Source organism: Lichenostomus cassidix, chromosome 11 (assembly GCF_008360975.1).
Source record: "Lichenostomus cassidix isolate B80296 chromosome 11, HeHo_3.0, whole genome shotgun sequence".
Taxonomy (NCBI): domain Eukaryota; kingdom Metazoa; phylum Chordata; class Aves; order Passeriformes; family Meliphagidae; genus Lichenostomus; species Lichenostomus cassidix.
In genome coordinates, this window is record NC_139492.1 from 1,060,800 (window position 1) to 1,078,622 (window position 17,823).

The window sequence follows — 17,823 nt, forward strand, 5'->3', positions numbered from 1 at the left end:
TAGAGCCCCAAAGGTGAGTGGACATTTACTCAGTGATGTGGTCAATTTGCTTGCAGAAATACAAGATGTATAAGATGAGAAGTTTAGGTCTTTGCTGTGAATTCTCTCCACTCTTTGACCTTTTAAAAAGCAGCAAGCAAAAAGGGAAAAGCAATGGATTGTTTTTCTGGGAATTTGTTATTCACAAATGAAATTATTTCTGCTTCATTTCCGGGGTGATGCCAGAAGACGTTGTCCTGTTTGCTTCAGACTGCGAAGGATTTGCTGGCAAAAAACATGTTCTGTCGCTCCCTCTTCTGCCAGGAAATGTGGAAAATTAAGGTGAGAACTCATGGAGAAACACTGTGGTGTTACAGACCATGAGATTTCATCTGTGGGATATGGTGTCTCTGAATTCCTCAGAATGACTGGTCTTCCTGACCTTCCAAAAGCATGAGCTGAATTATAAATAGGGGTTTTTTAGTTGTTTTCTTTATATTAGAGGAAGTTCAGTGGGAACTTCATTGTCTCTGAAGTGGGATTGGCTTTTTCAACTCAGTCAAGGTTTGGAATTATTTGAATTGCTGGAAACTGCCACAAAAGAGCATTTGTCAGCACTGTGGTGATCGAGTGCTGGTTTTGGGGAGCTTTTCAGGTCCAGTGCAGAAGCTCCCAGCTGACTGTGGGGTGGGTGACACAGTCCCAGAGCCCTTCATGTGCTTCACCAGCAATATTCCAAGTGTCTTTGGCATCCTGGTTCTCTGCTTTGTTTACCTGGGAATGGTGATAAGACAAAGTGAGGTCACAGAGAAAGAAACCAGATAGCAGATAACAGCCTGTGCTGCCTCACAAATGGATGTCTTGATTTCATCTGGGTGTGTTTTGTGGAGACAAGTGGTGCTGTGAGTGGAGTTAAGGGAGTTTTTGTGAGTGGGACAGTTGTGATTCCTCGCTGCTCTCATGGGAAAGGAGGAAAAGGCTGATCTGCCCAGATAAAGGGCTGTGCTCTGGTCTCAAATATCCACTCCTCAGCTGAAAATAGAACCTGTGTGTTTCACAGGCTGATTAAGATCTCCTGCTCCTGGGGCAGACATGGGGATAAGTTGGAGATAACCCTGTAACTGAGGGTGTTACAGTAGGAATTAGGTTGTGAACACAAAGTATGTGGGCGAGTTTGGGGTCAGGGTATGAGGCAGCTGCTGGTTGATGCAGAAAGCTCCTGGGGCTTTGCCTTTTCCCTGTGCCCAAGGCTCCCAAATGCCTCTTCCTTCTCAAGGTGGGAAGGTTTTGTGGAAGGTGGGAAGGTTGGTTGTGGCTGGAATGATCAGAATCTGCTGCTGCACCTTTCCCCTGCCAGGTGCACCCTGCAGTGCTGTTTTGCTGGCTCAGGACTCTCCTGGACATGCTGTTCTGGGCAGGAGCTGGAAGGGATGTTACAGGGCAGCAGTTTGATCCATGCAGGAGTGATGTCTGGTGAAGATTTTTGACAATTGCAGATTTTCAAATTTTGCAAATTTTTTGTTCATTTTTCCTCTGTGTCCGTCAGCCTCTCTGCCTGGATGATTGCAGTGTCTCTTCCTGTAGTCTCCTGCAATCCCATCTCTCTTGGGATATGGATTTGAGAGTGGCAACCTTAGTACCACAGAGACAAATAAACAGTTAATAGACTAAAAGACAATTCTCTAATCTGGATCTGAATTAACAAGACTTAAAACTGAGTGGTGTTACCTGTTTCCTGGGATATCCCTGCTCCTTTGAATCTGCAGAATTAGCATTATTCCAGAGGAAAAGGAGCGATATAGTAATTATTTTTCCATAAAAATTTAATATGATGTTACATCTGCAACCCTAAACCATCCAAAATTTGTAGGAAATATAATCTATCCTCACCAAGTATTTCCCCTGTTGCCAATTTTAAATTTTAACAACTTCTGGATAGTTGGAATAAACAGAATCTAGCTTGATTTTTCATGTATTATTTGCAATAGCCAAATGTCAGCTGCACAGTGCAGGCTGTGACCTAATGGTGACATCTCCTTAGGAGCCCCTGGTGCTGGAAGCTGTGTGGCACCTGCACAGCAGTGACATCGCTGGCCTGGCAGAGCTGCTGGAGAGGTGAGCAGAGCTCTGTGGGTTTGCAGATGTAGGTAATCTCCTAAAGCCTATTGAAATATAATCAGGGATTAGTCATGAGTATTCTGGACTGAGGATATAGTCAGGTGCTGGCAAGGGATCAGATTAGCAGGATTAAGGAGCTGCTGGGGGTTTGGGGGGTTACTCTGGGGTAATTAGCCCAGTTTAGGTGTGGTGGCTTGTTAGTGTCCAACTGGACTCCAGAAGAAGTCTTGCTCTGCAGAAGCTGGGTGCTTCCATCTTCACAAAATCTTACCTTTTTCAGTCTGGCAAAATTAATTTCCAGAGAATAGTTAGTCTAAGAGTTTTATATTTTGGTTTTTGCCGCCCAACAAGTGTCCAAGGCCAGGTTGGACAGGGCTTGGAGCAACCTGGTCTGGTGGAAGGTGTTCCTGCCCATGCAGGGGGTGGAATGGGATGAGCTTTAAGGTCCCTTCCAACTCAAACCACTCCATGATTCCATGATACAGAGCTAACAACTCACCCATTTATCCTTTGTGAAATTCAGGTTGTTTCCTTATGGTGTCAAAGGAATGTCACAGTGATTCTTTTAGGCTTTTGATATTGGTTTATTTGTTCTGTTTGTGATGGAAGCCTTCAGTGCCCACTGTGCTAAGGGAACCAAAGGCATAGATTAAGATCTTAATTTCTTTTTTGAAGCATTTTTATCCAAGTTTCTTAGAAACTGGAATGGAAATTCTTTTAGTAGAGGTTTCTCAATGGAAACACTTTCATGTCAGAGATGAGGAAATATTTGAACACACAATTTCACACACATTTTTCCTTTGCATGTGTGTGTTGTGGGATCTTTCCATAAAGCAAATAAGATAAAAAACAACTGTTTGTAAAGCAAACATGCTGGTTCAAATTAAATAAATGAAGTGGCACATTTAGGGCAGAGTGCACAGGTGGCTCTTCCCTGGGCCCAGAGGATGGTGGTGGAGACAGCCAAGCCTTACAGAAAGCAGGAGGGATTGAACTGAAGGTGCTTTTGTGTGTTCCAGGAGCCCGGCAGGCCCAGCAGCAGTGGAGTGGCTCTGCAGCAGCCTCTGTGGCCTCTGTGAGCAGGCTGGGGATGTCACCTGTGGGGACACAGAGCTGGCACGGCGCCTTCTCTCAGGCAAGGCCCTGGGCTGGGTGTGGGGCAAAACCTCAGAGGTGAAATAACACAGGCCTCACTTTGTGTTTTCTTACCTTGTTTCTCTGGAGAATATATTTTTTATATATTTGGCAACTTTAGCAGATGTTTTCCCTTTAAAAAATAATGAGTTTGAATTTTTCTGTCCCTTGGAGTTATGGTAATTCAAGAAAGTGTAGTTGTGAGGGTTGTGGTTCAGGGATGATACCACTGTGGTGCTGCAAAGTCTTGAGAGATTTTGGGCCACAACTATTTCACAGTTCCATTTTCCCTCCATCAATTTCTATTATTTATTTTCTTAGTTTATTTACGAAAAAATCCCTGCAGTGTCTGACTGTGAGCCAGTGCAGCTGGTCAAGTACAGCCCCTCTGAGTTCTGCAGAGGTCATGGAGCATAACTGCAAATTCTTTAGACTTTACAATCCTTGAAGCTCTGTGTTCTTTTTCCTGGGAGTCATTTTACTCCAAGGCACTAAATGGTTGCTGCTGAGTGGAGAACAAGGCTTTTCAGAGGCTGTTGGGACAGGTGGGAGGGGAAGGAGCAGGTGACCTTTGTGCAAGGAGGGTGCTGGAAAACTGATTCCTTCTTGATTTGCAGACTTTGCCATCGTGTTTCTTCAGAATGGCTTTGGGCAAGCTTCAGAGCTGGGAAGCAAGGTGGAATTCCAGAAGGTTTCCAATGTAAGGACAAAATGAACCTGGCTACAAATGGTGCTTTAATAAAGTAATTCCATTAATCTCTGGCCCTTGCTGAGTAGGAATAATTCAGAGCTTGGAGCAGCAAGAAGAGGGTGGTGGTGCAGGTGCTGGAGTGGGGGAAATGGTGAAACCAGAACTGAGACTTTTTGTATGGAGAATTGCTCCAAAGTGGCACATCAAGAGGGTTTTAAACTTCCTTTTAACTGGATTGTTTGGGTTTTCCATTTGAATATGAGACATGGGATGCTAGTAAGGTTGGAAAATGCTGCCCTTCTGTCTATTTTATCTGTTCTACTGCAGAACCTGAGGTCAAAGTGAAGCTTTAAGAGGGACAAAACTCTTTCTTTGAGTCAATTAACTTTTCCTGCATTGAGCTGCAGCTCTTTAAAACTCTAAATCCATTAATTTGTTGATTTTGAACAGATCTGCCGCACTGTCTTACAGAGAATGTTGGCATGTAAGTATTGCTGTGATCCTTTGTGCAGCCACTGCTGTTTCCAAGACTTCTTTTCCTTTCTCACTGCTGAATCCCTAAGGAGAAATCCTTTGCCTGGCTGCTTTGTCTGTGCTGTTGTGCATAATATTTATGTCACTGATTTTATTTGCCTCTGTTTTCCCCGTCGTTCTCCTAAAGTGTCTCCAGACACTGCAGATAATTTCTTGCCTTTTATGCTACTTTTTTTCTCTGCTCCCAGCTGTACCTTCATATAGATACCTGACCTGATTTCCTGATTTTGAACAGGTTTGCTCAGAAGCAAGTGGAGCACAGAGGTTAGGCCAGGATCAGTTTTGCTGCTTAGATTTATTTTTTCCGCCTAGTAAATTGAACTTTGAATTTACAGCGTTATGAGTGATTTTGCTGACTCACAGTTTGGATTTGCAGGCTAATGTTTTCTGAAACCTCTATTTTTATGCTGAGCAAAGTCATCTAATGTAGGTGTGTAGTCTTTTAACACCAGTGTTCATGAGCTGCAACGTGCCTGCCTTGGCCTGAGCTGCCCTGGTGCCACTGCTGAGGGCTCAACGCAGCAGCGCCTGATTTACCAGCAAATCCTGACGCAGAAAGACTAAACACTCACACACGGGGGTTATTTTTGTCCTGTGTCACAGCTGATCCTCACGGGGAGATGCTGTACCTGCTGTTGTCACGGTCCTCACACCCCTCCATGTCCCACACCCCTGGTTGGTGTCACCTGACTGTGCAGCTGCTGTCACTCCTGTCTCCTTAGTGACAGCGCTTCCCCACTTTCCTTGCTGGCACGTTTCCTGCTCACTGCTGCTGCAGAGGCTGCTGCTTTGCCTCTGCTGTAAGGTGACCCCATCCCAGGACGTGTCACCTCCCCTCCATCCTGTGCCACTCCCCGTGGGCACTGCCAGCCCCATCCTTTGCCCCAGGTCTCACAGGGAGCACTGTCTATCCACAGAGATGCCTCACAGACCTTGCGAGTGCTTCTAAAAAGGGAAAGCTGCAACAGAAGTGCTTTATTATTTAATATGTATGAATCCCATCTCAGGTGGCCCTTTAACAGTTGAAAACCAACCCCTATCACCAGAGGAGTAGGGATTTTGGAGGAGGAGCAGCAGGCTGTTGGCAGGCAGACAGGAGTCTGCATCCTGCTCTTCATTCGCCCTTCCCGTTTGCGCAGCCTGCACTGCCACACTCCCAGGCTGTGTGCCTGCAAAATGCATTGCATGAGGTTTATGTAAGATATTTTATTAGTCTGTACTTTTGGGTCACCTTTGAGGGGTTTCACTTCATTAATCTGTGGAGAACATTAGGATTTTTAATGTAAAAGAATTCCCTATTACTGGAGACCTTCACAGGAGGAGAAGGACAGGCTGGGAGTAGCATGGGAGCAATGTGTTCACTGTAATGATCTGGCAGTGTTGAACTGCTGTGCCTGAAGATAAGCTGAGTTTATCTCCTTTGCTTTATTCTCCCCTACTTAACCTTAAAGTATTCCTCAGCAGGAGAGGAGTGTGTTACATCCTGATGCTGCAGTGCCATGCAAGGGACATCTGCTTTGCTGCCCCTGCTCAGTAAATTTTATTTTCAGTGTTTTTCTCTTTACGAAATTATTTTAATACACAAACCAAGCTCCTTTAACGGTTAAAGGAGGAGGGTTTTCAAGGCAGGGTGGCACAAAGCAGAAGTGCTGCTGCAGCAGACTGCAAAGCAAAGGGTCTCCCAGTCTGTGGGCTCAGAGTGGTGTGGGCTGATCGTCAAGACAACGTGCTGCGCAAGCTGCCAACCTGTTTGATCTCTCCTCGTCTGTTTTGGGGCAGATCGAGCTTTTAAAGGCATTCCTGCTATGCAAATGGCACATTACAAACACGTGGCCCTCCCCCAGCCTGCTCTTTGTTCGGACCGTGGTTTCCAGCGTGGTTGATTCAGGTTGTGCAAATCTGCCTCCAGACAGGCTTCACTGTGCTCACACTCACAGATGCACGGCTCCATTAGGGTTGGGCTTGGAAATGAAATGCTAATTTATATGCATTTTTAGATGGCTTCATTATTAGCATGTTCTTGGCAGTGCTTTTAAATTGGTTCAAGGTCAGTGGTAATAGTTTCTGAGTCTCTGTGTCACTTTGGAAAAAAAATCTGGTAAGAATTTAGCACTGCTGAATGGCTTCTGCACATTTCCCTAGTGGCAGCACCTTTGTAAATGAGCACAAATTGCTTATTCCTGTTAGTTCCTTGGTGGGGTTTAGTGTCACAGTTCTTTTCTCACTGGGTTTTTGTGTGTTTTGGGGTGCAGGGGTGCTGGATGCTGTTGGTAAAGAGAAGCAGGAAGATGTTTCCATGGTGCAAGCTGCGAGGTTCTGGTAAGAAATGCTCCAAACAGTGTCAGGAGGAGGGTTTTTGTCCAATGTTGCACTTCTTCCTGAAATAGGGGGAATATTGTTGGGTGTTTTCTACTTATTTACACAGCCCCCCCACCCCTCCCAGTTCTACTTGTGTTTGGTATTCTCCTCTAATAAAATATGTGCAGACAAAAGTGCTTGTAAAGAAGATAAGGTTCAGGTAGGAAAGTGGGTTCTGGCAGTGCTGGAAGCAACCCTGGACCTCCCTCTTGTCATGCCTAAAATTCCCCAAGTTTTCTCACTGTTTCTGAGCAGAAACACCTGGAAGGTGCTATCACCTCCAATTCTTGCTTCCAACTTTATTTTATTTAACTATTCTGTACATGTCACCTTCAGCCCCATGCAGGGATATACCTTAGACTCACATTTGAAAATCTGATGGCCAACATAGTGCTGAGTAACCATTTTGGCTTGTTTTTTTTTTTTTATACATACAAATAAGTATATCTTTGTGGCAATTTGAGAAGATGGATGTAGAATAAAAATAAGTCGTTCACCCTGAGCAGCACCTGCTTGATCATATTTAATCAGCAGCTGGTGGATCATACATTATCAGTACCTGGTTGGTCATATGTAATCAGTACCTGGCTGATCACACTTCCTGACATTGTTTCTGGTATTTCCTTGTCCTTTGCAGGCTGAATGTGTTTGATGTGTCACTTTATGGAAGCATGGCTCACCCGGATTCCCTGAGGCAGTTTTTCAGACACACCCTGACCGAGGTTCTCACCTACAACCCAGTGCTGAAAGGTGGGAATGGGCAGGGCAGGTGTCCCCAGGTGTGTCCAGAGCTCTGTCCCACACTGAGTGGGGACCAGCCTAGAGAACCCAGAGCCAGAGAAGCCTTCTGGCTTCTCAGCTCCTTCCTGGGGTCTCTATAAGCAGGATGCCAAATCAGGCAAAATGATGAGGGTCATAGTTCAGGAGAAATTTTTGGGCAGGAAGGTTCTAATCCTGGATCAGTAATTGTGAAGCTTGATGTTTTTAGGAAGAAATATGTCTGAGCTCTAAAATCTCTGGTAAAATCCCAATGAGCTGTGATCTGTCTGTTGTGTGGGAGAGCTGTGTCATTGCTGGCCTCCAGATGAAAGAGGTTAATGAGGGAAAAGCTGATTCCTTGCTGATTCTCTGTGCATGTGCCATGTCAGCCTGTACTTGTGTGATCATGGAAACAGCTCTGGGATGACAGTGCCATAATGGAATGGGCCTTGTGCCACAGTCCATGTTCCAAAGACAAATGGGAGACAGAGAAAGAGGGAATTCCAGTGGGCAGTTTTTAATGTGTCTGGCTGCACGAGGGAAGTGTAAGCATTTTGGGTGTATTTGAAGGCCTGTTGCTGGAGTTTTCTTGTTCTGTGTGCAGTGTCTGATGCCATCCAGATGCAGAAGGAGTGGAGCTTTACCAGGACTTCTCCACTGCTCACAGCTCTGTATCGCAAAGTATGTCTGCCTGGTGTCACAATGAGGACTTTATTATGTTGGGTTTATATCCACTGAAATACCTGAAATCAGATTATTGGCAATTAGTGCAACATTATCCAGTGGCAGAATCCAAACCAGCTGCCAGAAACTCTGGGAGGAGGAAGCATGAAGGAAAAGAGCTACAGGGGTTTTTGTTTGTGCAAAGCTCTCAATGAGAGCAAAGATGCTGATTGGAGATGTGAATTTTCACTGGTACAGAATATGACATGGATTCTGAAAGAATTGGAATTTTACTGTTTATTGTAGCTGGTGCTGGTTCCAATCCAGGCTGATATTTGGGCCTGGGAAGCTGATGCAAAAGCTGCAGGATAGCTTGAAAAAGCCACAGAAAAGCCATCTGCCTGTTAGTCCTGTCTGTATTCCCCTCTTTCTTGTGGCTGTATGTCCTAGCTAACAGGAATTGCCATCAATTCCAGCTGTTGATGGTGTTCAGTGTGAAGGAATCCATCTGCCAGCTGCAGCAAGTCCTGGAGACCCACGAGGTGAACTGGCAGCACGTCCTGTCCTGTGTGTCCACACTGGTGGTGTGCCAGGCTGAGGCTGAGCAGCTCTTCAAAGGTAGGTGGGCACTGCCACCCTGGTGTGTGCCTGTGCTGCTTGGCTGGGGAGCAGGGGAGTCATCCATGGCAGCTGTCTGGCATTCCTGTGTGGAAAAGAACAGCAGAACATCTGCTTTTCCACTCACACATTCCATGTGAGTGGTGGTGTGAATGCCAGGCCTCATGCCTGCCACTTGTTGAACTTTGTGTGCAGCTCAGGGTGGTTGTTTGATAATTACCGTCGTTATTAATTGGCATAGTGATTACTGACGCTTAGTTCTAGCTCATCTTTGCTGGCAGAGCTTGTTTGTGAGAATTCCTTACTAATTACCCCAGTGCTGGACTCCCTGCAGGGAATCCAAGTGTGTTTGACAGTTAAAACTGCATAAAAAAATAAAATCAGATCCCAGAGGTTCCCCAGGCTGCAATACATGTCCTGCCTTATGTTTTATCACAGATATTTGTCTTCATTTACTGCAGAAAATGGAGCACTGTTGTCAAGGGCAAAGTGTGAGGATATTGTTTTATGTTCCTAGATCTCCTGAGCCATCTCCTGCTCAAGGCCTTTGGGAATTATGACATGGAAAATATGATCACTGCGTTCCTGATCGCTCGTCAGGCTGCTCTGGAGGGCCCTGCTGTCTTCATGCCTTACTCTGAGTGGTTTAAGGTGAGAGTAAGTGAGGCCTGACTGGTGAGCTTTGTTTTAGTTGTATGAGGAAGCCTGTGCATAAGGAATGTTGTGCTGCATGGAGAAAGCCTTGCTCCAGACAGGATAGCCAGGAATGAGAAAGGGGAAGAAAAAGCAGAAAAGTAATGAGTGATTGTATTGATATTAGGAATGACTGAATATTTATTACTGCCTTTGTGTCTGCGAAGAATAAATTTATTTGGCTTTCCCCAGTTTTCCCTCCTTTAATCTTTTAAGTCCACCTTGCCTGTTCTAGTTATTTGCTAGGAATGCAGACATGTAATTCCTGTTATACTCATCGTCTTGGATGGATTTCAGTATCTTGATAAGCAGCACTGTTGCTATTGCATAAGCTGGGGGTGATGGCAGAGGAAGCATTCCTGTTTCCTGGAGGTTTGCATGCAGCTGTAATTGCCGTGTTTGACCTTACAGATAATTGGTTGTTGCTTTTGACTGTAAACAGTTGGGTATTTTAGGGATGCAAATCTCAACATAAATTCAACCTGGAAATTCCTTTGTGTGAGTTTGCAAATCTAGGCTCAGCTTTGGCTGATAGAGTGTATGAAAAGGTAAACTGGTTGTGTTCTCTGTAGTCTCAGACTGGTTATTTTCCTTAGAATGCCCAGATAAACCTGTGTAGAAACCTGCAGATTTGTAGTTCCCTCATGAATCTCAATCTTCTGGTGCATCTCAAAGTTGCCTTGTTTAACTCCAAGTGTTCTCATGGCATCAAACTTCTGCAGAGACTTCTGTAAATCCCTGTGATCTGAGGGAGCCTCTCTGCTCTGGAGCCAGGCTGGGAGAGCTGGTGGTGTTCACCTGGAGAAGGGAAGGCTCCAGAGAGACCTCAGAGCCCCTGCCAGTGCCTAAAGGGGCTCCAGGACAGCTGGAGAGGGACTGGGGACAAGGGATGGAGGGACAGGACACAGGGAATGGCTTCCCACTGCCGGAGGGCAAGCATAGATGGGATATTGGGAAGAAATTCTTGGTTGTGAGGGTGGGAAGGCCCTGGCACAGGCTGCCCAGAGAAGCTGTGGCTGCCCCTGGATCCCTGGCAGTGTCCAAAGCCACGTTGGGATGGGGTTTGGACCAGCCTGGGACAGTGGAAGGTGTCTCTGCCCATGGCAGGGGAATGGATCTAGATGATCTTTAAGGTCCTTCCCACCCAAACCACTCCATGATTCTACAAACTTTCTTTGGAGGCTTTTCTCCTGACAGAAATGGGGTGTTTGGGATTTGTGTGCTCAGGTATGGCTCTGCTGTGATGAGGATTCTCTCCATGCTGAAGGGTTGTCTAGTCCTTTTTCCCTGTTTCAGGCTTCCTTTGGGAATGCTGGTGGCCACCATGGCAGCAGTAAGAAAGCTCTGGTCTTCCTCTTCGAGTTCCTGTCAGAGCTGGTGCCCTTTGAGTCTGCACCATACCTGAAGGTGAGAAAGTGCTGACAGAGATGGTTTTCAGGTCCACAGCTGCCCCAAAGTGACCATCCTTGTGCCTTTGAGTAGGGTCAGCTCATTATTCATGTTGTTGTAGTAATTGCATTACTTCTGGTTCAGTATTCAAACCCTTTTCTTCCTGAAATAAGGAAGGACAAGATTCTTTTATTGACAAGAATTCCTTTCATGGAGGTAAGTTTAAGCACTTCACTGATTTTTTTGTTTGTTTGTTTGTTGTTAGGAAAACATTGTGTCAGTTGCCATGAAAATGATTTATTCTTAACCAAGCAATAATGCCTTTTCTTGGGAATATTTGAGATAAATGATAGTAAACATTAGTCAGAATTTTACGTGGATTTCCTGTCAAAATGGCAAATCTCACTGTGATTTTCACATTTCAGGTCCACATCATGTACCCACCTTTTGTGCCCACCAAACACCGGTCGCTGCTCTTGGAGTACATCACTCTGGCTAAAACCCGACTGGCTGACCTCAAGGTCAGGAAAAATTGTCTCTTTTGAGAGAATTCTTTCTGGATCTGTCCAACCCTGCTGTGTGTGACCACCAGCACTTCTAACCTCACACAGGTGGCCATAGAAGACATGGGGCTCTATGAAGACCTCTCCTCCACCGATGAGGCTGTGCAGGTATTGCTGCTCTGTCTCCCAGTTTTCTCATCAGCCATGTCCCTTTTCCTCTAGAAAAGTTAGTTTATCAACCTCCCTGCCATTCCATGAGTGTGTGCCAAGTCTCCAGCTTCAAGCCAGAGGGTTTTAGTGACCATAAATACAGAATCTCCCCAGATTCCATGAAAACTGGAGTAACATTTTATAGTTGTCTTGATTCTTCTCAATAGAGCACTTAATCTGTGTGGTGTTGGACCAAAGGGTGGATATTCAATGGAGATTTGGGGATGGAATCTACACTCTGCAGTTTCACACTGGGGTTCATGATAAATTTTGGGTAACAACAGTAATTTATAAGAAAGTGTTTGGCTTTATTATTCATTCCTACATTTTGATCAGAGGAAGAGGCTTCACTTACACAGTCCATGAGTACATGAAATACAAGCTGGAGACAGGGTAGCTGAATGTACTGCAAGAAGCCCTGTCCTGTGATGAACTCACAGGCGTAAGTGAAGATTTAATTTACTTTTTCCAAGTCTGATCTGGTTGTCAGTTGAGAAACTTGTTGCAGTTTGAGGTGTCTTGCAACTCAAACAAGAGAAACCCGGGATGTCAGTTCCTCTGCCCGCAGGCACGGGCTGGAAGTGGAGATGATGTGCCTTCATTCCACATGTACAACTAAAATACAATCACAATAAACCAAATTCAGAACAGAAAAGGGAAGTTTATCATCACCCTCGATTTCTCACATCTTTCTCTCGTTCCTGTGTGAGGCAGCCCCAGGCTCAGGCACTCCGTGATGTTGAAAAGGCCCTTCAGATATTTGAAAACACGAGGAAGATCCCAACATCTGTGATAGAAGCCAGGTACTGTGTGCTTTTCTACTTTTCCTGGGCTTTGCCAGAATAATAATAATTATAATAATAATAACAGTAGAAGCCAAGTCTGGATCAAAATAAAGAAACAAGAAAAATTGAGTATGTGAGCAAGGGAGGTTTGGGGAAGTTCTTCTCACTTCCTCAGGAGTCATCTTAATAGAGGGTATTTGTGGGGAAAGTGAAAAGGAACATTGCCCAGTGCAAAAGAAGTCTAAAATTATTACCATAAAAAGCAATCTTGAAGAAATTTAAAACCATTGGCTAACCTGAACCTGGTTTGTCTGTAGTTATTCATGTTACCATGAACATTGCTTATTTGCAGGAGCCAAATTAACTCCTGAGGTGTGGAGATGGCACTTTGGACTCTTGGCATTGTTACTATTTTGCTGTGTTTGTTTTCTCAGCATTTTCAGACGACCATATTACACTTCCTGGTTCCTTCCAGCTTTGCTCAAGCCCCGTGTGGTCAGTATTTGGCTTTTTTCTTTGCCCCTCCCAGTAGCTGTTTGTACACAGATAATTTTCCCCCCAATCTGACTGTTCCTCTCTTGCAGCTCCCTAAAACCCCAGATGGACTCATGGCTTTTATAGACTCTTTGAAGAGGTATTCAGACTTCCCAGTATTGTCTTCTGTGCTGCTGGGCTTTCTTTTTGGGACATTTGGTATCAGATTATCAGAGGCTTTGACACCTTGGTCACAACCAAGCTCTTGGCAGGGCTTGGTGGCCCAGGTGTGTGGCTTGCAGGTTGTGCGTGGAGGAGCTTACTTGTGTAATCTTCAGGTCTGTAATTAGTCCTCTGGCCCCTGTGAAATGATTATTTAGGAGTCCCTCTGGCTCCAGGTCAGGTACGTTTTTATGCAAATCTTGGAGGATGCAGCTGAATTTTTCCAGGAATTTGAGCCTCTCTGTTAAAGGCTCTTTGGGAGAGGATAAAGTGGGGAGTGAAAAATGAGACTTAAATGTCTGTTAATGCTCAAGGGACACCAAGATGATGCCCCAGGAGGACACAGCTCCTCTCAGGACTCGAGCTGGCCTTGCATGCATGTTTAAAAGTGCTTTTCTGCATTGCAGGATCAGCTTTGTTTTACATCCAGTAGTTCCCCTGTAACCTCTCATGAAGGAAAAATGTTTGCAACAATGCCTGCAAATGAGGTGCTTGGTCCTGCCTTGTCATTCCAGTCTGGCTCTAAAATTAAAGGCTGGATCATGTAGTGAAATTAAAGTTGTAAGAGAAGCAGCTGAGTTCTGGGGAGCCTCGTGGGACGTGTTTTTAGCAGCGAGTGCCTGCCCTGCAGAGAGGAGGTCACACCTTGGTCTCAGCACGTTTGTGTTTTACATGTGTGAATGCTGCATCTCACAGCTCACACTCTTATGAGATCTTGGACACCAGCTAGATATGAAATAGGCACTAAATGATGAATTAATAACATATATAATATTGGGTTTGTGTGTGCAATACTTGCTGTGAAAGACTTGGGTAGAAATCTCTGCCCCTCATGTCAGATCATAAAAAATGCTTCAGATGCTCTTTATGCTTCAGAGTCCCTCCAATTACATTTCACAGAGGGGCTGTTGTTTGTGCTTGTATTTAATAAAGCTGCAGTTTGTGGCTGTGCAGGATAATAAATCTTTTTTACAGAGCTGATAAAATACCTTCAAACTTGTACTCCACATACCTGCAAGCCTGTCATGCTATGAAAGAGAAGATGTTACAAGGTAAAAAGTATAACATTTACTTATGGATAAGTATCAAATGTTAGTTTTTCCACTGATGCCCTCCTGAATTGAAGATTTTCAAAGATTTATGGCTGAGTAGGTGTTTAATCCATAGAAATAAGTGTTATGGTCTTTATGTTGTATCAAGGTGTTAAATAGCTCCTCCTGTAATGACTTTCTCTGCCAGCCCTGCTTGGGTGGGATTTTTGCAGTCCCTGGGAGTTCTGTGCTGTGCTGAGGCTGCAGATGCTGCCTGAGCCTGAGCTGGCTGAATTCCACCTCCAAGACCTTTCCATGAATCAGCGTTTGCAGCCTGAGCTGCTGAGCCTGGGCTGGGAATCTGCTGTGCTGGGAAGCTGCTGTGCTGATCCCTTGTGCAATGGCACTGGTGCTGCCTGAACTGCTGGCATCCTCTTTCAGGAGAGGATTAGGGAGATCTGGGGGCACAGGAGGGGCTGGGAAAGGGATTGCAGCTCCTGGTTTATAGGGGTTTGGCTGGGAGGGCCCTGCTGATTTTGGGTCTCATTGCCACGGCTTCATTGGAGCAGGATAATGGGTATTTAATGAGGGTATTTAATGAGCTCTGCTGTCTCTGTCAGCAAGTGGGTGTTTCAAAAACACCTTCCAATGGTTTATACACTATGAAAAGGTCAGGCTGAGATGGTTCCCAGAGTGTGGTGAGGATAAGTTACAGTTTCATATTCCAACTAAATCTGTAGCCAAGCCCTGCTGGGGGCCTTTGAAGCTTTCTGGAGATGCTGTGGCTGGAGAGGCGTGACAGAGCTGTCCCCGGGCACCGCAGATGTGCAGCAGGCTGGTCTGGCTGCGGGGTTGGCGTGGCAACCGCGGGATGAGGTCCCTGCGCGCCGGGATGGGATCTGCAGCAGCTCCGCAGGGCTCCCTGAACTGCCACTGACCTCTAGTGGCACTGCCCGGGCCATGTGCTGGCCTCCTGGGCAGCCTGAGTGTCCCCTCGTGTCCCCTGCACGCCGATGCTGTGCCCTGCTCCCTGCCCCATCCCTGGGCTCTGCACACAGCCGGGGGTCAGGGCAGGGCAGAGCACTGGGCAGCCCCAAAGCCTTTTGTCAGTGCTCCCTCCTGCACACTCAGGTGACTCAGTGGGCTCCCAACACCTTATTTTACGGTGTGTTTTCAACCAGGATTAATTTCAACCTTTGCTGTTTGCTGTTCTCTCTCCTGGGTGATTTATTGTACAAGGAGCTGTTCCTGTCTAATGAACTCTGGGTGGGTTTCGGGGCTGTGGCAGTTGCTGGTGGCATCTCTTTCTAGTGGTAAAAGGAATTTCCTTTTATTCCTTCTTTTAAACAAAAAGCCAGAGTGACATGGAACATCTGGAGAAGCTGATGATGTATCCATGCTGTAATGTCTGTCTCTGCATTTTGACTCCAGTCTTTTGAGGACAGCAAATGTTTCTGTGAGGGGCAGAGCTAAAGGAAGTAGGAAGAAAACTCTGAAAACAGAACTTTTTTGGCCTCTCGTCTTAAAATCTGAATTCCTTTTTGCAACTAGGCAGAAACCCATAAATTATTAATTAAATAGCACTTTCTGAATGTAAAAACAAAGCTCTGTGTGTGGCAGATTGACAGTTTGGGGTTTTGTTAGAGCTTCAGGAAAAGTAAATTCTGCTTTTACAGAAAATGCATAGAGTTGCTGAAGACATTTCCTCTCTTCCTTGCCTAGATGACTCCAAAGCAGAGCCCAGCCATTCCAAAGAGCCTGTTGAGCAGCTGAAGGCTGAGCTGGCTGAGCTCAGGACGCTGGTTGTGGACCAAGCTCAGTGGGAAGGTAATGAGGGAACTGCTTTTTATTGACTGTCCCAAAGGCTGCCTGAATAAAGTGTGGCTAATCCTGGCCAAATGCACAGCAGGAGTAACTGCCACTGGTACCTGAAGCTGGTAATCCTTCAGAGCTGATAATCCTTCCAGCTATGAATATGTACATTTTAATGTCTGATGTACTCCCATGCTTAGTTTGGGATTTATCTTTGTGCTAATCACACCAATCTCTGCTGGCCCACTCCTGGGGCTCACCAGGTGGCTTAGGCCCCCTGTGGAAAGCATTTTCCTTTCTGGTGTGCAAACTGTCCCTGAGGTGTGTTGATAATAGTACTGGGAAAAAATAATGCTGCAGATGCTCATCGAGTGTGTCCACGCCAACATTTTTTGCTTATTAAAGCTTTTCCTAACATAATTTTGACTCTGATTGATTGAAGTACATATTTCACTTGTTCTTGCTGCCGTGGGGGTTGTAAATGTTTCATGCCTGCTGTCCTGGTCCCCTGTTCTCCTGTCCCCTCCCGCAGATGTGCCAGCTCAGATCGCTGTGATTTCGGACAGACTGCACACCGTGCTGGGTGACAGCAGTGAGGAGAACGGAGCTGCTCCTTTGAATTCCCCAATCCCAGTGGCCATTCCTGCCCCCAGGCTGGAGCCCTGCCAGCAGAGCGTGAGTACCATCTGGCTTGGGGTGAGAACAGTGGGGCTGGGCAGGGAAAAATGCATCTGGATAGTAGGTGTGAAAGGCTGCTTTGTCTGCCCAGAGCAGGAAATACACTTCTTTTGTCTCCCTTATCCTGCCCTGCACAGACTGTTCCTGTGTTTTAGCCACCTGGAATTTGTTGGATGACCAGATCTGGAGGTATTTTCTGCTAGAGCAGTCCTGTGATGAGCGAGGCTTTCCTCAGCAGCCTTGTCTAGGTGTTTGTTGTGTGCTGGGATCATTCCTGGGTTGCTGTGGGATTAATTTTCCATCCTCAGTGGCAGTGGATCTGTACAACTTACAGTGAATATCATTAACCAATGTGTCCCCTTGTTTTAACATCAAGAAACATAATATATACAGAGCAGAAAGCCAGGTTTAGGTATCCAGCCTGACAAGCAGGAATTAGCAGTGTGGCTTTTATTCCAGGTTTATTCCTGGTGTTTTTTATTTCAGGTTGTTGATCTTCTGCTGACATCATTCTGCCAAACCCTACTAGCTGCTTCCTCTTTTAACCCTCCTGACAGGTAAGATGTGAGTCAAGGAGAACCAAAATTGGTTGGTATGCCAGAATTCCAGCACTTTTGCAGGGCTGAGGAGGTACTTTGTTCATATCCCCTGTGCCAGGCTGGCAGCTGCAGGCTGCTTCACCTGGAGTGTCTGCACTCCAAGAACTAATGCACTCTGAGGTACATGAGTAAATAAAACGTTTCTCCTCTGTTACAGATCCCTTCAGCAAAGTGGCCTTTGGCTCTGCTTTGTGCTCTGTGACAGGCATTAAACACCCCACAAGCAGTGCCTAGGCTGGTGGGGATGGCAGTGAAGCCAATCCCTTGTGTCCTGGAGTCACTTCCCCCTGGCAGGGACTCAGTATGGTTCTGGCCTGGCTGGGGAGGGACAGGCAGCACTGCCCTGCCCCTGGAAGCACTGTGGGTAGTCAGCTCCTCCTTGATGTAGCAGAGCCTGTAAACATTATGGGCAACATGTCGGTGGAAAATCACTTTGTTGGGAAACAAGGCCGTGCTGAGGAGCTGGCTGGGATCCCAGCTGCCTGGCTGCTCTCCGGAGGGCAGCATGCTTTGGCAGCCAGGGCATCCTTCCCTCTTGCACTGCTTTGCCCTGGAGCCCATGAATCAGTGCTA

The 17,823-nt window shown here is 46.0% G+C and overlaps 1 protein-coding gene across 3 annotated transcripts in view; it reads left to right on the forward strand.

The window, feature by feature from the left end:
- FANCA (FA complementation group A) overlaps positions 1-17,823 on the forward strand; it is a 32,308-nt gene that overhangs the window by 1,877 nt on the left and 12,608 nt on the right. For 2 of the 3 annotated variants that reach the window (XM_085071318.1, XM_085071319.1), the window contains exons 5-24: positions 226-321; positions 2,021-2,094; positions 3,117-3,232; positions 3,849-3,931; positions 4,373-4,406; positions 6,709-6,775; positions 7,452-7,564; positions 8,178-8,254; positions 8,713-8,854; positions 9,372-9,505; positions 10,844-10,954; positions 11,362-11,457; positions 11,548-11,607; positions 12,364-12,452; positions 12,869-12,929; positions 13,019-13,068; positions 14,106-14,182; positions 15,884-15,988; positions 16,506-16,648; positions 17,138-17,208. In XM_085071318.1, coding sequence (XP_084927444.1) covers positions 226-321; positions 2,021-2,094; positions 3,117-3,232; positions 3,849-3,931; positions 4,373-4,406; positions 6,709-6,775; positions 7,452-7,564; positions 8,178-8,254; positions 8,713-8,854; positions 9,372-9,505; positions 10,844-10,954; positions 11,362-11,457; positions 11,548-11,607; positions 12,364-12,452; positions 12,869-12,929; positions 13,019-13,068; positions 14,106-14,182; positions 15,884-15,988; positions 16,506-16,648; positions 17,138-17,208 — 1,799 coding nt within the window. Of the gene's footprint in view, positions 1-225; positions 322-2,020; positions 2,095-3,116; positions 3,233-3,848; positions 3,932-4,372; positions 4,407-6,284; positions 6,555-6,708; positions 6,776-7,451; positions 7,565-8,177; positions 8,255-8,712; positions 8,855-9,371; positions 9,506-10,843; positions 10,955-11,361; positions 11,458-11,547; positions 11,608-12,363; positions 12,453-12,868; positions 12,930-13,018; positions 13,069-14,105; positions 14,183-15,883; positions 15,989-16,505; positions 16,649-17,137; positions 17,209-17,823 lie in introns of those variants that run through there. The other variant, XM_085071320.1, reaches the window with a different exon arrangement.